This window comes from Cervus canadensis, chromosome 33 (assembly GCF_019320065.1).
Source record: "Cervus canadensis isolate Bull #8, Minnesota chromosome 33, ASM1932006v1, whole genome shotgun sequence".
Taxonomy (NCBI): Eukaryota; Metazoa; Chordata; class Mammalia; order Artiodactyla; family Cervidae; genus Cervus; species Cervus canadensis.
The window spans coordinates 30,669,070-30,691,234 of NC_057418.1; the positions used below are offsets into that span (position 1 = coordinate 30,669,070).

Consider the following 22,165-nt stretch of genomic DNA (forward strand, 5'->3'; position numbering starts at 1 on the left):
CCTAGAACTCTGAAGTATTTTGAACTTTGCCCAACAGGGGATAGGAAGTTGGAAAAGGTTTAAAACAGAAGTCATCCAGCTATTATTATTGTACATGTTCCTCGCCTTCCAGACTGTCTACACGGTCAACTAGGGGAAATCCTTTTGATCTGTGGGACAGAGACACTTTCCTCACACACTCGCCGCTATGGCTGATCCTCCAGGATAAGAAAAGCAAGGGGGCCAACCCCACAGAAGGGCACGGAGTCCTCCCGCTGTTTGCAGAGGGGAACCAAGCTAGCCCCCTACGTAAATGAATGATGGATTACGGGCGCCCAGGGAAAACAAAGAGGAACCCGAGAAGCCCCGGGAGCAAAAAGCACGCATCAGAGAGGCCCGCAGGCCTGCAGCTGGTTGGATTCGCACTGAATTCTCACTGCAGAGATCCAGAACCTGGGCTGAACGCGGGATACGCCTGCCGCCTCACTTGTTAGTGACTCCAAAAAAACCTTAAATTCAAAGAAAGACAACCTTCCTGAGTCGGGAAGATTTTCTGGAGAAGGAAACGGCAATCCACCCCAATATTCTTGCGGGGGAAATCCCATGGACAGAGGAGCCTGGCGGGCTGCAGTCCATGGGGTCGGAAGAGTCGGACAAGACTTGCGACTAAACCACCACCACCATCCCTCAAAACAAAAATGATCAAGGCAGAAACGACCGCTCTGGGGGTATCCAGATAAAAGGTGGTCGGCAGCTTCCGGGCCCAGAGGCCCCGCCCTCCGCCCCAGGCCCGGCGGCCAGCAACCCTCAACCCCGCCCCCGCCCCGCCCTCGCGCATGCGCACCGGCGGCTGCCGGGGGCGGTGGGCGGGGTTGTCCGAGGCCCCGCCCCCAGCGCGGTATATCTGCGGCAGGGCTGGCCTCCTTCGCTCACTAAGCCGGCTGCTCTGGGGCGCACAGGAACTTCTCGAGGGGCGGTCGTGCGGCAGGATGAGTGCAGACTCGGACCCGGTGGTCATCGTCTCGGCGGCGCGCACCATCATAGGTGAGTGGGAAGGCGGACCCGGCGTGGGGTTTGAGCCGTGAGCTAGGCCTGGCCTGCTCGCGGGGACCCCCTCTCCCCGTCCCCCCAACCCACCCACCACAGGACCTCCGGGACGCTCAGAACCCTGCGCCTCGCGCCTCCGTGGCCAGCCTGCTTTCCACGCCCCTTCCTCGCTCGCTCTCATCTGAGTGTTCTGATTGGCGTCTTGGGTAGGGCCACCGCGCCTCCCGGCCCTCCTATTGGGTAACGGGGAGAGACGCCTTGCCGCGAGCCCCCTGATTGGCCAGCCGCGGGAGGCACCACCTCAGCCTTGTGGCTGCAGGGGGCGGGGTCGCTGGGTGGTCTGAGCTGGGGTGGGCGCTGGGCCAGGGGGTCGCGTCGCTTAAAAGGAGGGTTAGAGAGAATTGCCTGAATGTCCTTAGCGGTGTATAGATTTCAAAGGCCCTGGGCACGTGGGACTGGATGCCCTCTTTTGTTAGGGAAGCTTTGGCCGCGCCCATAAAGCTCGGATTTGGGGGAGTGGATGGATAGGTTTCCCGCGGGTCCGCAGTCTCCCCGCACATCCTGGGGGCTGCCTTCCTGGGGTTCGACTGCTGCGCGTCCCCCGCGCTCCTCTCTGTGCCCGTACGAGATGCAGTGCGGCGTCTTTTCCGGGGGAAAAAGCACCGGTCCGCCGGCGCCCCCACCGCCCCGGGCGCCCTCTCCATCTCCCTCGTCTTCCCGTCTGTTCTAGGCTCCTTCAATGGTGCCTTATCCACCGTTCCTGTGCATGACCTGGGCTCAACTGTCATCAGAGAGGTCCTGAAAAGGGCCGCTGTGGCTCCCGAAGAGGTCTCAGAGGTCATATTTGGACACGTTTTGGCAGCAGGTAACTCCACAGTGACCCGCCAGCCTAGGTCAGAGTTATTGGAAGCAATAATCTTTCCTCCCCCTGCTTCCCACTTCACACACAGAAACATGCGTTTTTGCCTCCATGCATTCCCTCTCTTAGAATATCTCCTGTCGCCCTTTGCCAGGCCCTATCAGTAGCTTCTCTCCAACTTAACCCTGAGCGTCTTTAATATACGTTTCCTGATCGATCCTACATCTCCGTCCTCTGCTGCCTTTTCATTCTTTAGAAGCAGGACCAGCCTGAGGCATGGGAGAGGATGCAGGGTCTTTTGTACTTCCCTAAAGTTTCCCATATTCAATAAAAATGCATTGAGTTCTTCTGTGCCCCGCTCTGTGCTAGGTGCTGGGACAGGGCTTCACTGACACAAGTCAGTCCTTGGCCTGCACCAGGCTGACTTCTGTGCTGGCATGGTGGGTGGCTCTCAGAGAGGGACCCCTCACCCCTGGAGGGGCTGCTGTTGATGAATCTCGGGACTGTTCCAGCTCACTTCTGATTCCCACTAGGTTTACAGGCCCATGCCCACTGACAATTCCAAGTTAGTTATCCATAACTACTTTCACGCTCATTCAGAAGCATCATAAGTTCTAGTTATTCCTAGTGATAATGGTGTCACATTCACTTACTGCCAACTTTTGTCCTTACCTTATCTGAGACCCAGCCCATTTTTCTGTACATTTACTTTGCAGTTTTGTAGTTAGTTCCTCTTCCTAGTTCTCCTTTTTCACTTTGTCCTCGTGGGCTTTAAGGCTGAAGCACATTACTTTTTTCCTGACTTTCCAAGGCTTTAAAAGGGTTTGAGTCATACCCTCAGGTGTTAACTTATCTTTTGGAACACTCCCTCCTTTCTTCCCAGACCCATGGCCCAGACTTGTTCCTTTGCTGTAGGGCCCTCCACTCCTACAGAGGTTTCTCTGCTACCTCTTCCACATCACTCTTCACTTGAGAGGTTGAGTAATGAAGACAGGATCACAGCCTTGAACCCACATCTGTCCTACTCTTTAAGCCTGGATCCCCTCCACGATTGTGTAACTAATATTTACTGAGCAACTGCTGCACCCCAGACATTTTTCTAGAGGTTGAGCAATGAATACAGGATCACAGCCTTTGAACCCACATCTGTCCTACTCTTTAAGCCCAGGTCCCCTCCACAATTGGGTAACTAATATTCACTGGGCAACTGCTGCACCCCAGACATTTTTCTAGAGGTTGAGCAATGAATACAGGATCACAGCCTTTGAACCCACATCTGTCCTACTCTTTAAGCCCAGGTCCCCTCCACAATTGGGTAACTAATATTCACTGGGCAACTGCTGCACCCCAGACATTTTTCTATCAGCTGACACAATGTTCATGAAGATGGAAATCTTCAATTCTCATTGAGCTCACTTTCTGCTAACTGCAGACCATTAATTAATTCTGTTTGGCACTCATTTCTTGACTAAGTCAGCAAGATCCCCTGGAGTAGGAAATAGCTACCTATTCCAGTATTCTTGCCTGGAAAATCCCATGGATGGAGGAGCCTGGTGGGCTACAGTCCATGGGGTCACAAAGAGTCTTCAACACTGAGCAACTGAGCATGCACACACCTGAAGATGGGGATTATGAATAAATGCATACTTATTTATACATACTTATGTATGAATAAATACATACTTCCTTCCCTCCCTGAAGGAAGTGCCTGCAATTGAATTATGGAAAAGTATTTGTCAGTTCTGATTTTGTACATGTCTTATTATATAACCAGTTAATGATGGTGTGATGAATAGTAAGCAAGGAAAGAGGTGTTTCTTAGCAGAGGTTTCCTCTTTGAAGTAACCCTTTTAATCCTTCCGGGCTTCCCAGGAGGCTCAGTGGGTAAAGAATTCGCCTGCAATGCAGGAGATGCAAGTTCAATCCCTGGGTTTGGAAGATCCCCTGGAGGAGGGCATGGCAACCAACTCCAGTATTCCTGCCTGGAGAATCCTATGGACAGAGGAGCCTGATGGGTTACAGTCCATAGGGTTGGACGTGACTGGGCACACATGCACCCTTATCCTCCCAGGTATCTTAGGCCATGATCAAGAAAGCAAATAGCCCTAGTGAAAAATAGGAATAATGCCAAAGTTCTGCCCTGTTTTTTTTCTATGTGTGCTCATTCAAGTACACACTTGATCAAAAGATCAAGAAGACAGTTCCTTCTTACAGTATTAATAACTTCTTTGTGGAGGAGAAAGCTTATATTCATTAAGTTTCTATGAAACAGCACAAGATATGTATTCAATGGTCAGACCCGGACAGGCAGATCCACACAATTCTCTGCCTCTCCCGTGAACTTGACTTGGCTGGGAAGTGGCTGGAGATCCACTTGGCAATCTCTTGAACTTTGCATGCATTTTCATCCCAACATGCTGTCTTTCTCTTTGGCTGCTGAGAGGCCTCTGTGATTCTTCTTCCAGGCTGTGGGCAGAACCCTGTTCGACAGGCCAGTGTGGGTGCAGGAATCCCCTACTCTGTTCCTGCGTGGAGCTGCCAAATGATCTGCGGGTCAGGCCTGAAAGCCGTGTGCCTTGCAGCCCAGTCGATAAAGATAGGAGACTCCAGCATTGTTGTTGCAGGAGGCATGGAAAACATGAGTAAGGTAAGACCTCTGAAGAGACGGCGTTCCCTGACCACTCACTGATGAACTCCTGTCCATTGCCACAGCAGGGTCGACCGATGGTCTGAAAGCTGGAACCAGACAGGGAACAAGGAAAATTTGGATCGAACCTTGATCCCTGCCTGCGTGTTAATTATTCACAGTGATTGGGAAATTCAAGTTGAAGAAAAAGCCGGTCAACCAGTGTGATGTCTTTAGTTTTACATTTCTTTCTGATTGTGAGGGAAAGTCAGAAACCAGATGTTGCACTCACCTTCCTGCACGGGACAAAGGGTATTCCTGGGGACCACAGCCTGTCGACCTTTTGTAGGTACACAGTGTGGAGGAGAGGACCCACTGAGCGGTGCCCATCTCCAGTGGGCTTGCCAGGGGGGATTGGCTTTGCCAAGTTCCATCCTTCCCACTGATACAGTGGGGGAAAAGGACAAAGTGTATCCCCTGCTTCCTGTAGCAATTCAGGGTCTCCCCTGGGGAACCCCTGGGCAGAGACCGATTCAGCCCACCTTGCTCAGGCTTGGGAGGAGACAGGGTGAGGGTAGCAGCACAGAGTGATTCCGGTGGGGCCACAGCAGTACCTGTGCAGTGCTTCATGGGGTGCTTTTACACATGCAGTCATAACGGCCCTTGGTTTTGGTTTTATTCCCAATTTACAGGTAAGGAAACCGAGGCCCAGAGCCAGGACTCAAAATAGAGATCTTCAGACTCTTTAGTCTTTCCTTTCTAGCTGCTGTTGAGTTGGTAGGAGTTGAGAGGGAGCTTCCCTGATAGCTCAGTTGGCAAAGAATCTCCCTGCAGTGCAGGAGACCTTGGTTTGATTCCTGGGTTGGGAACATCCCCTGGATAAGGAATAGGCTATCCACTCCAGTATTCTGGCCTAGATAATTCCATGGACCGTATAGTCCATGGGGTCGCAGAGTCGGACATGACTGAGCGGCTTTCAAGAGGAAATCCTTGAAATCCCCCCACTGAGAAATCTCTCCCCATCAGTTAATGAGGCAACCTGATTATTCTCACTCTAGGTAGTGTACGTCCCATCAAAGTAAGGAACACACTGTTAGCATCACTTAAGCTCATTGATCAGCTCTTTGTGTAACAGATCTCTGGTTGCTTTGAAGAGAATAAATGAGCTTTTTAAAGAAATAGGACAAAATGCACAGGTTTGTTTGACGGAAAGCTGCAAATGCGTAGGGAAGAGAGTTACAGGTGGGTTTCCAAGGGCAGGTAGGGTGGAGTAGCCTATTAATTCCAGGGGTCTTCAGGCCCTGGGCCCTGGTGATGAGGAAGATGGGCTGGAACGGAGGAGAAGGATCACAAGGGGGACTTGGTGAAGACTCAGGAACCACTGGACGGTTTTGAGTGGGAGCCTAAGGAGAGGACTAGTTACAACCACACCTAATGCATCTGTATTTCTTGTTTGCAGGCTCCTCATTTGGTTCACTTGAGGACGGGAGTCAAGCTTGGGGAAAAACCACTAGTTGACAGTATACTCTGTGATGGGCTCACCGACGCCTTCCACAACTATCACATGGGCGTTACAGGTAAGGCGGACGTGGCTGAAATGTGAAAAGGTTAGAGAAGGTCGTGCAACAGTGGGTTTTGCAGGTGCTTTTCCTCTTTAAGGGTAGGGACCAAGTCCTCATCATTTTGTATCCCTGATGACGGGGATAGTTCCCCATTGATGAAGCCAAGTTGGGGAAATATTCCCTCTCTCCTTTGTGACTCCTTGATTGTCAGGGAAGTTGGCGGTGGGAGTTCTTCTGGGTTAATCTCTCATTTTATCATATGAAGAAACAGGTCTCACAAATAGTGGCTTTGTGCAAGGCAAGGTCAGAGATAAGCTAGTACTTCTGGTATCGAACTCTGTATTCTATTCGTTGCACTACACAATCAGGTTTTCATCCACCCACAAGGCTTGCAATATTTCAACCATCTTTTCATTATTGTATTCATTATGGTGATCTGAATAACCATTTGACCTAGAATAGCCAAAACAATTTCGACAAAGCAGGAAACAGAGCTTTGATCTTTGCTATTACCACTACAGCTTGCTCCAAGGCTCAGATGATGGTTAGCATTTTTTTAGCAATAAGGTATTTTTTAATTAAGGTATGTACATTGTTTTTTTAGATATAGTGCTATTGCACACTTAATACACTGCACATACTTTACAGTATAGAAATATGGTGGATATCACTTTAATCAAGTGAGCAAAGTTGACATAACCTGAGATAAACTCCCACATGTATCCTGATAAGATTCAATGAAAAGAAAATATAATCATCATCCCGTACTTTCCCACATTATATTCTAACACGTCAGAATATTCTAACTTTATACTCTAATGTGTTATCTAATCTTGAGGAAACATCAGAAAAATTAGGATTGGTGACATCTGACAAAGGAATTGGCCCCTGCCCTTCAAAAATAACAAGGTTAAGAAACACAGAGATAGGCTAAGACTAGTTGCAAGTAAAAACTAAAGAGATTGACAGTGAAATGCAGTGTGTGATCGTGGTTGGATGATACTGAATAAATTAGCTATAAAGGGCATCACTGGGACAACCGGTGAACCTTGAATATCGACTGAGCGTGTAGATAACAGTATTTTATCAGTGTTACATTTCTTGATTTTGGTAGCCGTGGTTATGTAAGAAGCTGGCCTTTCTTGTGGGGAAATATACACTGACATTAAAATGATGAAGGGGCATGATATCTACAACTTTCCATCAAATGGTTCAGAAACCGAGTGAGAAAGCAGACGGGGCCAAAAAATAGGAACAATTGGTGAAGCAGCGAAAAGGAAATTTCTGGAAGTTACTTTATAGAAAGGAAAAGAGAAGGAAGGAAGCAAAGAAAGAAAACGGCTTCTTAAGAACGCTTGCAACCTTTCCACACCTGATGGGAGGCAGGAGTACCACAGAGGACTGTCTCAGCCCACCAGTGGGCCCGCCGATGTTGGGCATCAGGGCTTGAGCCAAGAAGCCATCCTGAAAATGTTTGGGTTTTTTTTTTTTTTTTTAATTTCTTTCACAGCTGAAAATGTGGCCAAACAATGGCAAGTGAGTAGAGAGGACCAGGACAAGGTTGCAGTTCTGTCCCAAAACAGGACGGAGAACGCACAGAAGGCAGGCCGTTTTGACAAAGAGATCGTACCAGTTTTTGTATCTTCTAAAAAAGGTGGGTGTGTCCTTCGTTAAGGTTTAAACGTCAACAGGAAATCTATAAGGAAATCATTCCTATTCTATAAGGCAGTCAATTCTCGTCTACAAGGAAATCAATAATAGTCAAAAGAATACCTTACAGGAATGTTTGTGCATTGTTATCTTAGTTATGTCTCTCGGGATGCAAAGAAAAGCTGTATTCAGGGTCGATCTGAACATGAGGTGGGGAGACACTCTTGGCCCGGGGTCTCCCCGCGGCTGAGACAGGCGCGCTGGTCCCTGGTTGTTGGAAGGCAGCAACCCACCTTTCTACCCCTACCAGTTCTTTCTTCAGAAGCGACTGTCCACTCATTTCTGTTGCTTCTGTGTGTGCTTCATATTTCTTGAGGGTGTCATCTTTTGGGGTTACTTAGCTCTTCTCCAATATGGAACACAATGGTTAAGTTCTTTTCCTGACTGACATCAACTATGTCCAGCCTTTGTGAGGTTGGCTTTGACACCCTAGACCCAGTCAGCTGTAACCAGCCAAGATCTATACCCCAAACCTTAGCAACCTCTTACATGAAGAACTCCCTGAGACTGCCTTCCGCAGAAAGGGCTGTACTGGTGTGGAAAACACTGAAGATGGTGCTAATGTGATGTCTTAACATACAATGTGTATTACTGTGGACTTTTCTCCTATTGGAATGGAAGTATTCTATAATAAATTTTTCTTCCAAATGTGAATCTTTATCATGTCTGAGGAATCCATTGTTTCTAGTACCCTGCCTGCCATCTCTGTACTAACCTTGGGTCATTTATTTTCCTTTTTGTCAGGTCTTACTGAAGTTAAAACAGACGAGTTTCCTCGCCATGGGAGCAACATGGAAGCCGTGTCTAAGCTAAAGCCTTGCTTCCTTATGGATGGAACGGGAACAGTCACCCCAGCTAATGCTTCAGGTTAATTATCTGAAGGGCGGTTTGGGGAATACCATCTTCTGCAAGGACTACCATGTACTCAGATTATTCTTTTTTGGGTGGGGATGGGGCTGGGGGGCTGTGCCTGTGGCCCGTGGGATCTTAGTTCCCTAAGCAGGGATCAAACCCCTGCCCCCTGCATTGGGAGCACCGAGTCCTAGCTACTGGACCACCGAGGGGGTTCCTGTACAGGTTATTCTAAAACCTTATTTCAGTTGGTTTAGGGAAAAATGTAGTTTTGACCATTTGTTTCTTCATATTGGACTCATATAATATACTAAAATGGATTTGGCTTCCCTGCAGTATCCTATCGGGACATACAAATGAAAAAAGTGCATTAGATTTTATCTACTACCTTTGTGCTTTTCCAAAACCAGAAACTCCGATTACCTTCTGTGATGTCTGGGCTGCTACTTCCACTTTATTAATCTCCTGTCCTCCACTGCTTTCGTCTTCCTGTTCTCCCATGGAAATGTTCTGTAGTCTATCAGATTGGCAAACATACCATTTCTAATTACAGTATAAAGCCCAACTTAACAGTAAATGACTTTGCCAAGATGTATTAAGGTTTACGTAACTCATGTCTCCTGGTGTTAGACAAAGTAGATACAGGTACTTAACGAGGATGGTTTCCAAAAGCAAGACATTCCTGTTTTACAGGAATTAATGACGGTGCTGCAGCAGTGGTTCTTATGAAGAAGTCTGAAGCTGGCAACCGTGGGCTCACACCCTTAGCACAGATAGTTTCCTGGGCACAAGCAGGTGTGGAGCCTTCCATTATGGGAATAGGACCAATTCCAGCAATAAAGCAAGCTGTGAGTTTCATTTTGAATGTTGGTACCTGTCCTTTGTCGCTAAAACCTCTTTGGGAGCACACACATAACTTGTAAATGCTTTATTTCCGCCGCCTTCAAACCTTTACTCAGATCTTTCCCACTCCAAAATGCTGAGAGGAGGCTTGATTTTGTTTTCATCTGTATTCCTATCAGGTTTCACCTGCATGTCTGAGCCTTTCCATTGGCCTTAAATAACCTTATTCATCTAGTTTTCGCTGTTCTTTACTAAAAGGGCAGCCAACATTTGGATCACATGCTCTATAACCTCATGTGGATGTAACAAGTGTAACTGGTTCAGATTAAGTGGGTGGTTTTTAAGAGATCCTTCAACATCACACATCCTGCTTTTACATCTACAACAAAGAATGGTTCTGCCTGAGTTCTTAAACCTGTGTTCCATTTAACCTTTCCTTTAGATTGCAAAAGCAGGATGGTCACTGGAGGATGTTGATGTTTTTGAAATCAATGAAGCCTTTGCAGCCCTCTCTGTTGCAATAGCTAAAGAACTTGGATTAAACCCAGAGAAGGTAAGCATAAGCAAGTAATCCTGAGAATGTGCAAATGAATGTTCACAGTGCAAGAAATTGCATGTGACTGTGTGTACATGCAGGCTTCCCTGGTAGCTCAGAGGTTAAAGCGTCTGCATGCAATGCAGGAGACCTGGGTTCAATCCCTGGGTCGGGAAGGTCCCCTGGAGAAGGAAATGGCAACCTACTCCAGTATTCTTGCCTGGAGAATCCCATGTAGCCTGGTAGGCTACAGTCCACGGTGTCGCAGTTGGACATACATGCATGCTTAGTTGTGTCTGATTTTTTGTGACCCCATGGACTGTAGCCCACCAGACTCCTCTGTCCATGGGATTCTCCAGGCAAGAATATGGAGTGGGTTGCCATGCCCTCCTCCAGGGGATCTTCCCCAGGTCTCTGGCATTCTACTGCAGTCCAGGTGGATTCTTTACCACTAGCACCAGCTGGGAAGCCTCAGTTTTAAGGCTGTCACCACCAAGATACAGGTTATGGGTGGGCACTGGGTGGGTTCCTACTGGGACTCGGGAAGGTTTTTTGCTTCCTACGGCAAAAAACTTATCTGTGTTAGCTCATTTCCCACAGAAAGAGTGCATTTTAAATCTTTGTTATGGGATCTTAAGTCCTTGACCAGGGATTGAAACCAGCAACCCCCTGCAGTGGAAGGGTCAAGTCTTAACCACTGGACTGCCAAAGAATTCCCATTTTTTAAATCTTTTAAACTAAGGTAGTCAGAATGGATGTTTCAAGGGTAAAATCACTTCAGCAACTGAAGTTAAAAACAGAATTTGAGAAGGCAGTTTACTGGTACGACATTAATTTAACTCCGTCCAGAGAAAACTATAAATGATACAATCTTTCCGCCCCTCAGGTCAACACTGAAGGAGGAGCCATAGCCCTGGGCCATCCTCTTGGAGCTTCTGGCTGTCGGATTCTCGTCACCCTGTTACACACGCTGGAGCGCCAGGGTGGACGTCGTGGTGTCGCCGCCCTGTGCATTGGGGGTGGGATGGGAATAGCGATGTGTGTTCAGAGAGGGTGACACTGCGCAACAGCTCATGAGGCCGAGTTAAACTAAACCACAGCTGCATTTTTTAACTAATAATACTAAGTCATGTGAAACCAGAGGACCAAAGTGAGGAAACTATTTCCCACTTCACAAGAGACACAAGACTCGGCAGCCTGTTGCACTTTAATGTGTAATATTCGAGGTACAAGCAAGCTGCATTTAACATTGTTATAAATAAAACCGGTCAGTCATCAAGGGCTCCAGAGTGAACAGCATCTTCATAACCTCCATGCTTATCATCTTTGCTTTCTGGGTGTAATTTAATAAGATCATCAATTCGAAGAATGGTAATTGCAGCTTCAGTTGCAAATTTCAAGCTCTTAACTTTAACTATGGTTGGTTCAAACACCCCTGCTTGTTTGTTGTCACGGGGTTTACCATTGACCAAGTCAAGACCAATCCTGCAATTTAGGAAAAAAACAATTAAATGGCCTCTTCTGTAATTCACATCCATCCCATTCTACCCCTTTAAAAGCTGGCTTATTAATGCCAGCTATTCCATTAAAATGTTAACCTTGGGAAACCGGAGGGCAGTAATTATGGATAAACAAATTCAGCACTGAAGGAGGTGTAGAAAGCCTAGATGGTAGTAAAATATTTCTAAATGCCACTTAAAAATAGGCATGGACCACCCAAAAGTAATTTCTTATCTCTGGGGGATGTTCCTACTGTACCTAAATGACTACCGAGAAGAGAGGTGAGAAATCATTTGATAACTAAGACACACCAATGCTAGCAATCACTAGTCATCCCCCTAATGAGTTTAAGAAGAAAAACCAAACTACCACATATGATACACAAATGACAATGAAAAAGGGAACATACACTTACCATTTTAGATTTTTTCGTTCTGGGTTAACCTGAGCCTCGTTATGAAAAGCTCTTAATTTTGCCACCAGATCTGTGGAGTCCTGGGCAGCATTAACTGCCAGAGTATTAGGAATCACAAGAAGAGATCTTGCAAACTCTGCAATAGCGAGCTGTTCCCGGGAGCCCTAAGGAGAAAGACAATGAATTGTCTTCACAAAAGAAAGAAAAGAAAACCCACAGCAGCAGCTCAGGGCTTAGAAGAGACGTACTCTCATGAACCAGAACAGGCTTCAGGGTGTTCTTACCATGCTGGTCGCGTAGTTCTCGAGGTAAATGGAAAGGGCTGCCTCTACAGCACCCCCACCTGGGACCACAGATTTTGACTCCAAAACTCTCTTCACCACACAAAGGGCATCATGTAAGGAGCGCTCCATCTCATCACACATGAAATCATTTGCTCCACGTAAGATGACCGATGCAGAGGTACGAGCCTTAGTGCTATTTAAAACAATAGTGATAGTCTTATATCAATTCAACAGTAGTAAGTCCATGAAGAAATTCACTTCTACTTACACAGGACATTTAGACAGGGAAGCAATGTCTAGACCGTGGAGAAGAGATGAAACGGCAACTTCACCTCCATTTACAAGGGCCCAGTATTGTTTTATCCCATGCGTATAACTGCTCATATCACTGAAGGACTATAGCAGCAAATAAATGGGAAGATGGTCTGCTTTCACTCAATAAAATCTGTACAGCCTTACAATTTAGAAAGCAGCTTACTTTTTAATCAAGATCAGTTCATCATCACAAATTCTCTCCTGTACCACTTCTTCTGCTTGTCCCAACATTGAAGCTTCAAAAGTTTCTTCACCTTCCAAATTGGCCAGCGTTGACAGAATAATTGCTGTTAAAAGTAATTAGAATCATCTGTAAGCACCGTTCTCTCATGAATATTTTCAACCCTGCTTTAAACATTCAGAAACATGGAATTTACTATAGAAGTGACACACAATCTCAAGTTTAAGGCTTACAGTTAGACATTCAAGGAACCGTCCTATCGTAAGAGAACTGTGTCACTTCGAGGTGAAGAACATTGAAGAACTTTCCCAGTTACAAATGCACAAAAAAGATTTTACAACATGTTTTTGTACGCAAAACATTAAGGAAGTTTTCTGGATCTGCTTATTGTTAGCATCCAACATAAAAGGAACACAGCCGGCAGGAGACATACCTCCGGAAGCTTTAGCAATGCGTTTAAGGTCCCTTTTTAAAACTCTTCGAACTGCCATAGCACCAGCCTCCACAAAATACTTCAGACACATGTCATCAATTCCACCAGTGGTTAGGATAACATTGGCACCAGTTGCCAGGATCTTCTGGATTCGCTCCTTGGTGATGTCGGACTCTCTACAAAAATGCAGTACTTGAGTAGTTATCTTCTGTATTTTTACTATTACATATAGCTTGAACTTCTATTAAGTATTTTTCATAAAATAACCACAGATTAAATAATACTAACGAGTTTCTCCCTTCTATGAGCAGAACTTAAATCAGTCCAATTTACAGAAAGTTCAAGGAATAAAATACCAGTTAGCTCTCCCCACCCCAACTTTAGTTTCTAACCAAGAATGGCGCCTAGGAAAGGAAGACTGACGGACCTGGTGGGAAGACAGACTGTCAACCAAACTCCAAGGTAAGTGTCACTACAGTGCAATGCAGAAAGACAAGCAGGCGAGAGCCACGTGTCCAGGCTGGCAGGTGGGACAAGGAAAGCTTGAAGGTCTGGAGTTAAGAGAGGGGTCCAGAGTTGGAACTCCAGGTATCAACAGAAAATGAAGAACTCTGTAGCAATGTCTGAGTCTGAATCGAGAATTTTTTTTTTTCTTTTTAATAGTTTAAAGAGAGTGGTATTATCAGTCTGTGTTTTCAAAGGATGAAATAATGAAGACACTCTGAGGCACTAACTGGAGATGAGTCTATCTGATGTGAACAGATGGCCTTAACAGAGAAGGCAAAGCTTATGGCTTGGGTGACTGGGAGATAAAACAAATGATTTCTGGAGTGAAATAAATACTAACAGGTTTGGGGATAAGAAAGAAAAAAAAAAAAAGAGTTTGGTTTTCAACAAGGTGAATCTAAAGCCCCCATGATATTCAGGTGAAGCTGCACGGGAATTACAACCAACCTACGGGATACACACTCTGAAAAACAGTCAATAAATATTTACTTATTCAAAGAACAGTAGATGAGATCAAAGAATCTTTTTATTTTCTTTTGCCACACCATGCAGCATGTAGACTTTTAGTTCACTAACCAGGGATCAAACCCGAGTCCCTTGTATTAGAGGTTTGGAGTCTTAATCGCTGGACCACTAGGCAAGTCTCAAGATCAAAGAATCTTTAAAGTGAAATGAGTCAAAGATGCACCTCACAAAAAACCTCTCTACATACTAGACAAATACTGTATGTATGTCAAAGCCATGAAACTAAGTCATTCAGCCTCTACCTTCATAGAGCTTACACTTTAAGACGTATTAATACATAGTTAGAAAATGCGTAAGCCCCAGGAAGACAAACTGCAGTAACTCAAGGGGCAGCATAATTCAGACTGAGAGGGAAAGAGAAGCATCTCTGAAAGTTACCAACTGAAAAACAAGTAAAAAAATCAACCAGTCCACACAAGTAGGCAGAGAATGTTGTGGGCAGAGGAAGGAACATTCTACTCTTAGGGACTGAAGCTGTTAGAGGAGGAGCTTGGTGGATTCTGGTTTCAGCTGTGCTAGACCACAATGCAAAGAGCAGGTAAGGAATTGAACTAACCCAGAATGATGGGACATCTCCAAGAGGCTCTGGCCTTGCAAGGGGTGAGATCAACTTGGCTGCTGTGTGGAAAACAGCCTTTTAGGTGTTGAGACTGGAACCAAGATGACCAACATGATGCCCCTGCAACAGCTTGGGCAAGAAAATGGAAACGAAAAGTGGGTGAGTTTGAGATTTAATTTATAGAGCAATATCAAGTGATCTTTGATAGGTTAGCAGAAAAAAGAAAAAAAAGTAGTTAAGGACATTTCCTAGTCTTCCTCCTCAGTAAAGGGGTCCCTAACTAAAACAGCAAAGAGCAGATTTGGGGGTATCATCACAAGTTCAATTTCAGACATAATGACTTTGAGATGCTTAAGAAGCATTCAATCAATTCAAGCTCTCCAGCACAGAGGATGCAGTGGCCCAGGCACAGGAGGACAGATGATGCAGAAGCAAAATGCTGCTCCATCCTCCAAGTCTTTCAAAAAGTAGCCAAAGTTTGATAAAGGTCAAGTGAAACTGGATGTGTGTAATGAGCTTCATAGCAGTGGTCACTAGAGTGGTTCTCCACTGGAGGAGCTGAAAAGGGCATAAGAAATAAAAGACCAGAAAAGTTTTTGTGCCAATCACTCTTCTAACATCTGGCTATACAGAAATGAGGAAGGACCAGGAGTAACTGCAACAGGATGTGTACATTTAAGGATAAAAGAGCTACATGTGAAGTGAAAGTGTTAGTTGCTCAGTCATATCTGACTCTTTGCAACCCCATGGACTGTATGTAGCCCATCAGGCTACTCTGTCCATGAGATTCTCCAGGCAAGAAAACTGGAGTGGGTAACCATTCCGTTCTCGAGGGGATCTTCCCAATCCGGGTATTGAACCTGGGTCTCCTGCACAGCAGGCAGATATAAGAGGCTTTTATATTACTTAAGGATAAAAGAGCTACAATAGGAATCTAGAAAGGAATGAAGAGTAGAATCAGTATTGAATATGCAGTTGAGCAAGAATAATGAATGAAGCAAGACTGTAAAAGCAGAAGGCAACAGGATCTCAAACACTTATTCTAAAGGGATTGGCCTTTGAAGGAAAAAAGGACACATCTGGTTATTAAAAGGAAGGGAAGAGCACACATGCAGATACCAGAGGAGCAATCATCACAATGTCGGCGCACTGCAACAAAGACCCAGCACAGCAAAGATACAGTAACTCTTTAAAAAAAGGGCGGGGGGGGGGTACACCTTCACAACTAGCTCTCTAGCATGTCAACCAATAGTTAAGACCACATGCACTGCCTAGTACCTGACACAGTCAATACTATATGCTTGATTCTTTACTATTCGAGGAAACGCATTCCTGGACATATCTCAAAGCCCTAATATCACTATACTCATAAAACCAAAATTTCACAAAACGTCAGTTTTCATGTATCACCCTAATCTCTCTTAAGACACTGTCACATTCTAATTTTCCTGGCAGTTTAGGTAACCTAATTAGACTTTGGTTAAAAATGTTAATTTTTAAAGTCCTCTAAGACATTCACAGTTGGGGGGAAAAAAAAAAGTCCAGCTGCGTAATCCATCATACCCTGCTACCCATTAGACTTTTTAGTTTACTGTCACCTGCTCTAAAAAAGGGTAATTTACAAACATGCCTTTCCCAAGGTCAAAAATGACTCTCTCAACGTACCTCTGTCTAATCTGGTCCAGTTTTTCAGGGTCTGTAATAACCACTTGTACACCAAGCTTCATTTTTGTTTTCTGCAGGCTGAAGTCAAGGCAAGCAATTTTTGCATTAACTATTCTCTTGGGCATACCTAAAATTGAACATAACAATAAGTACCTTTACAATTAACAATGTTACATTTTATAAAATATACCTATCCTTAGAAAGAACTGCAAAGAGATTTAAAATCGTTATATGTAAACATACAAATTTAGATTTTATTACTTTTGACATTATAAACAAAAGCTCATGGCATTAAACACATGTGCTTTCTTTCTTATTTGCATCTTTCTTAATCACATGCAATTACATTACAAAGAAACTGGCAACACAATGTACCATTTCCTTTAGCTCTGGGCTTCATTAAACAACAAAAGCAGACAAGTTGGATCTAGTTCATCTGAAGATGGAGTAGTTAATCCACAAATAGCTAGCTTTATCCTTTAGCCCGCCGGTTATATGACCAAGTGAAATCACAAGCCTTACCCTGGGATCCCACCACACAGTTAAGAGCATAGCCGTTGATGAGCATACTCTCCATCTGACTTCTCCCGTGGGCTTTCAGAACATTAATGGAATTGACTGGATAGCGAGGCTGGCCTCTGATATCTGTGTATTTAATAGCAAGCACAGCATCTACCACCATGTTAGCGAAGAAATCACCATTTCTAAGCCAGCAGTTAAGGAAAACGGGAGACTTGGGATGGACAGTGGGTGCACATGAAAATCAAGGGTAATACAAAGGCACTTCCTTTTAGCAATCTCATCAAAGAAACAAGCATTATATATGCCACTGAAATGTTAGAAAACTGTTTATCACTATCTGCACACTACTTTCACAATACTGTGTATTACCCTGCCCTTTGAAAAAAGGAAAATAGGCAACTTCAATACAGCATCATCTGGCACAAAAACACAGGGTTTTACTTTTAAAAAGCCTAAACTTTACTGGCCCATCATAAGGATACATTCCAATGATTTTGGAAGACATCGATGTCTTAGCAGCATTAATCAGGCAATCCTTTCCAAGCTCATCGGTGTTAATAATCAGATTTTCACTGATGTAACGCACTGCTTCCCTGTTTGAAGTGTGGGGAAGAAAACAACTCACTACTGAGAATCTTGTTTTACCAGTGTGGCACAACAATACTTAGGGCATCAATGCTCTGTTCAGCCATTTCATATAGGAGGAGGACACGAACAATCCTCCCTCTTCAGATCACGGCAGTTCTCATCTATCCCATAAGCATAGCCACTAAAATCTATCAGGAGATAGTGTGGTAGTCAAATGGGAAAAAAGGGATACTGGCCCCAGTTCTTATTTCAAGTGTTACCACATATACACTAAAACACAGCTTTATCAAAGTATAGTCATCGACTGAAAAATGTACAGAACACAGACTCTCAACTATTACATCAAACAACAAATAAAATTTTTTCTGAATGTAACAATCTTACTTGCAAGCAAGCCGATAGCCACTAATAACTGATGTGGGATGAATTTTCTGTTTGACTAGTTCATCTGCATTTTTTAGAAGTTCTGCTGCAATAATAACCTGCAGAGAAAACATCCATTGCTCTCATGTCAGCCTGACATTATGGGCAACACATATGCACAAATACTAACACGTATCAGAAGGTAATAATCAGAATAATAGGGGAGACGAGATTAACTCCTTATTAGAAATCAGAAAAAGATAACCCTACGCAACATTTCATATGGAAATGGATAAAGCCAGATAGGAGTCAGCAAAGTGTTCTGGCTCTTAACTAGAATAAGCTAGTTCTGTAGCAGAAGAGCAGAGACGATACATTCATTCCTTTTCAAGATGAAGTGCTCACCAAGCTTTCAACATAAGCTAAATGAAGAGTCTGATGACTCAATGATCTGTACTGTTTTATTATTTGTTTATTTTGGACACTCCACTCAGTGTCTGGGATCTTAGTTTCTGGACCAGGGATTGAACTCAGGCTCTCAGCAGTGAAAGCTTGGAGTCCTAACCACTAGACTACCAGGGAATGCCTGATCTGTACTATTTTAGATTGTTATTTAGAAAACCATCCTTTTACGAAGACCAAAAATTATGCTTTAATCAAAAAGACTTTAAAATTCTTGCTTGCATCTTTGGAGGGAAAATTAATTGTATTTAAAAAGCTCTGCTATCATGAACAACTTACTTAGCAAAGATTATTCTTTCAGAAGAGGTGGATTCTATTCTTCCATGGCTTAGAGATTAAACATTTCCCCACAAACCACTGCTTTTTTTAAGAGAGCAAATTATTTTTTTTTCCCTCATCAAATAATAAGTGTTTGTACTACATCAGTATGCTGGGTGATCTTCAAGGAGTTTATATCATGTTACTGATCATGTTTACAAACTCTCTCAAACTCCCGTTTGAACTCATGAGTTCACTTGCCAGTATTTAAAATATAAAAACATCTTGTTTTTTTAAAAATACTTGGTAAGGTTTTAGGAACTTCTTCTGAGCCTCAGGTTGTGAGAGAAAAAGAAAACATTTCCTTTTTCCTTTAAATGACTTATTTATGGTTAGAGCTTCATTTTCTGAAACTTTAATTTCAGGGGAAAGAAAAACACTAGTCCTCAGCTAGCAGTCTTTACCTACCACGGAGGTGGTCCCATCTCCGACTTCTTTGTCTTGCAGATCCGCTAGCTCACAGAGAACTTTGGCTGCAGGATGCTCTACCTCCAGTAGCTTCAGGATGGTTGCACCATCATTAGTAATGGTTACATCCTAAGAAATTTCCAGAGGAGAAAAAAATGACATAATCATCCACAGAAACAGACCACCCCCTAAATTAGCCCAACCCTATTATGATACATTCACCTTCTATATACCTTCCAATACCAGCGCTCTGACAAACACAAATAATTTACAAAGTGAGATATTTATGAACTTATTCTTTAAAGTAACAAACATCACGTGTAGACCTATACTTACACCAATGTCATCCACCAACATTTTATCCAAGCCAACTGGACCAAGAGAACTTTTCACAATATTGGCAATTGAAGCTGCAGCCATGACTGTAGATACAAAGAAAATTTTTTTGAAAACTCAAGATCCCAAGAGACAATCATTTCAGTCTAAAAGAACTAAATGACAGCCTCTGAATTTTCAAATTTATCTAATCTGTCCTAACCTGAAAATCAACCAAAAGTCTAATGTAAAGAGAGAGAGCACCTAGTAATTTACAGTTTTAATTCAACTGCAGACAGACACCAACTGTTATTAAGAGCACTCACTCCATTGCTTTAAAGAAAAAATAATCACCTACTAGTCTTTACTGCAGATTCTGCCACTCCATACAAAACATAAAAAGATACCAGCCTTTTTCAGATTCTGGCAAGTTAAAAAAAAGTTATTTAAAAAAAATCAGTAATTCCAATGTTCTGACTACAAATTTGCCCAAGACAAAAATTAAGAATCTATCAAATAACGGTAAGACTGACTGATTTCAACTGGTAAGATTCACAAGATCTGTGACTTCAAGCGACTCAACAGCAAATGCTTTAACAGGTTAAAGTTTACTAGATAAACTCATTTTAAGTATCGCTTATGTATCATTCAACAAAAAGTCCGCCTGCTAAACAGGTGGTCAGTGACAGGTGGCTAAGAACTAAATCTGGCCTGTAGGGACCTGGCATCTACTGCAGAGGATAACCGCAGGAGACAATGTGCAAATTTCACTCTTGATGAAAATTGAAAGGAGTGTGAAAAACCTGGCCTAAAACTCAACATTCAAAAACACTAAGATCATGGCATCCGGTTCCATCACTTCCTGGCAAATAGATGGGGAAACAATGGAAAAAGTGACAAACTTTATTCTTTGGGGCTCCCAGATCACTGCAGCCATGAAATTAAAAGACGCTTGCTCCTTGGAAGAAAAGCTATGACCAACCTAGACAGCATCTTAAAAAGCAGAGATTACTTTGCCAACAAAGGTCTGTCTAGTCAAAGCTATGGTTTTTCCAGTAGTCATGTACAGATGTGAGAGTTGGGACTATAAAGAAAGTTGAGCCACCGAAGAATTGATGCTTTGAACTGTGGTGCTGGAGAAGACTCTTCAGAGTCCCTTGGACTACAAGGAGATTAAACCAGTCAATCCTAAAGAAAATCAGTCCTGAATATTCACTGGAAGAACTGATGCTGAAATTGAAGTTTCAATACTTGGGCCACCCGACGCGAAGAACTGACTCACTGCAAAAGACCCTAATGCTAGGAAAGATAGAAGGCAGGAGAAGGGGACGACAGAGGATAAGATGGTTGGATGGCATCATCGAGTTGACGGACACGAGTTTGAGCAAGCTCCGCGAGTTGGCAATGGACAGGGAAGCCTGGCCTGCCGCAATCCATGGGGTCGCAAAGAGTTGGGACACGACTGAGCGACTGAACTGAACAATGCTCAAGTCATCCGAAGAGCGGTCTATGGTCACGCACTCATCAATCAAAAAAAAAAAAAAAACCCAATGAGATAGTTCTGTCTGGCTAACAGCTGTAAAACGAGGTCCAGAGACGCCTTTGTGGACTAGAAACGAAACAAAAGGGCGAGCGCAGGGGCCCCCGGCCCGCAGGGACTGGAGGTGCGGCGACACGTGCCGGTGCGACGAGCTCGGTCTCCCAGCTCCCGGCCTCCGCAGCATCCGGTCAAACCGCGCTGCGCCCTCGGTCGAGACCCGCCGCGGGACTGAGACGCCACCCACCACTCCCAGGGGCCCTTTCGAGGGGAACAGAAGGGAAGCCGCGAGGACAGCAGCCAAGGCCGAGGCGGGGGTGAGGGGGACGCGCACCGCCGCGGGCTCGCCTCAGGCCTCGCTCAGGCCCTCACCGTTCTGGGAGCGGATCGCCTCCCCAGTGCTGCGGTCCCCGAACACGGACAAAGGACCCTCCATCCTGGCGGCGGGGCGCACGTCGCGTTTCCCTCACACCGCGGGCAACCAGCGTCTCACGGTCCGCGGGCCGGGCGGTGGCCACTGCAGCCGCGACGGCGTGGAAAGGACCGAGCGACGTCGCTCGCGGGGGCTGCTGGGAACGCCGCTCCCAGCTTCTCCCCTCCCCTGACACACACCTTCCCGGGCCGCGCCGCGGGGCAGGACGGGAAAGAAAAGGGGGGAGGAGGGTGGAGAAGCGTGAGCGCGCCGGAAGTGAGCAGACGGAAGGGGCGGTCCCAGCACATTCGCCCAATTAGAGAGCGAATGAGAAGGGCGCGAAGGTAGGAGAGCGGAAGTCAGTATCTCGGACCGCTAGAGGGAGGAGGCGCTCGGCTGACGCTTTCTCCCCCTAGGCACAGGTTACGCGTGCGCGTCTGCACATTCTGGTACCTTCTAGAAAAGGTGGGCGGTAGGGCGGAGCTTGGAGTGACGAAAAGCAGGTGGGGGGCGTAAGGCTGTGTGCCTGAGATAGGGCCGAGGTTATGTACGGTTCTGGGTGGTTTATAAATCGGCGTCCTTGTTTTCCTTACGTGTATGAGTTCGAGCGGAGAGCGCCCGGCTTCAAGCGTTTAGGGTTGGGAGCCTGAGCGGGACCGCGCAAGGGTTCTCCATGAGTCATTAGGGAAAACAACCATAATATCTGAAGAGAAAACCGCCTCGCGTTGCCGTTTCCTCTCAGAGACCAACGTGTCTGTGTGTGTCCGCCCAATTATCGGTCTGTACTTTGCGACCCGAGGGCCCAACTAAGGTACCAAGACGCCTTGCGGGACAGGGACGCGG

General features: G+C 45.1%; 2 protein-coding genes and 2 non-coding genes across 4 annotated transcripts; 1 reads left to right on the forward strand and 3 right to left on the reverse strand.

The window, feature by feature from the left end:
- The first annotated feature begins 862 nt into the window (after positions 1-862).
- ACAT2 (acetyl-CoA acetyltransferase 2) lies at positions 863-11,295 on the forward strand. Its single transcript, XM_043456811.1, has 9 exons — positions 863-1,023; positions 1,757-1,891; positions 4,351-4,532; positions 5,971-6,088; positions 7,584-7,727; positions 8,528-8,650; positions 9,329-9,483; positions 9,921-10,031; positions 10,900-11,295. The coding sequence occupies exons 1-9, from the start codon at positions 969-971 to the stop codon at positions 11,068-11,070; spliced, it is 1,194 nt and encodes a 397-aa protein (XP_043312746.1). The 5' UTR covers positions 863-968; the 3' UTR covers positions 11,071-11,295.
- Positions 11,203-21,545, reverse strand: TCP1 (t-complex 1). The gene is made up of 12 exons (XM_043456809.1): positions 21,283-21,545; positions 19,395-19,480; positions 19,059-19,187; positions 17,892-17,989; positions 17,402-17,512; positions 16,920-17,101; positions 16,398-16,524; positions 13,142-13,317; positions 12,691-12,814; positions 12,213-12,405; positions 11,929-12,092; positions 11,203-11,498 (listed from the first exon to the last, which is right to left on the reverse strand). Exons 1-12 carry the CDS (start codon positions 21,344-21,346, stop codon positions 11,282-11,284), a joined length of 1,671 nt encoding a protein of 556 aa, XP_043312744.1. The 5' UTR covers positions 21,347-21,545; the 3' UTR covers positions 11,203-11,281.
- LOC122434255 lies at positions 12,503-12,632 on the reverse strand. The gene has a single exon (XR_006267325.1). It is a non-coding gene; the product is annotated as a small nucleolar RNA SNORA20 (small nucleolar RNA).
- Positions 17,594-17,729, reverse strand: LOC122434256. Its single transcript, XR_006267326.1, has one exon. It is a non-coding gene; the product is annotated as a small nucleolar RNA SNORA29 (small nucleolar RNA).
- Positions 21,546-22,165: the final 620 nt, after the last annotated feature.

Excerpts from the sequence above, each read along its gene's own strand:
- ACAT2 (XM_043456811.1), top strand. The coding sequence starts at position 969 with ATGAGTGCAGACTCGGACCCGGTGGTCATCGTCTCGGCGGCGCGCACC. Across the intron at positions 4,533-5,970 it reads GCATGGAAAACATGAGTAAG|GCTCCTCATTTGGTTCACTT; the intron begins GTAAGACCTCTG and ends TCTTGTTTGCAG. Across the intron at positions 8,651-9,328 it reads CACCCCAGCTAATGCTTCAG|GAATTAATGACGGTGCTGCA; the intron begins GTTAATTATCTG and ends CCTGTTTTACAG.
- TCP1 (XM_043456809.1), bottom strand. The coding sequence starts at position 21,346 with ATGGAGGGTCCTTTGTCCGTGTTCGGGGACCGCAGCACTGGGGAGGCG. Across the intron at positions 19,481-21,282 it reads GGCGATCCGCTCCCAGAACG|TCATGGCTGCAGCTTCAATT; the intron begins GTGAGGGCCTGA and ends TTGTATCTACAG. Across the intron at positions 12,093-12,212 it reads AGAACTACGCGACCAGCATG|GGCTCCCGGGAACAGCTCGC; the intron begins GTAAGAACACCC and ends CTTTCTCCTTAG.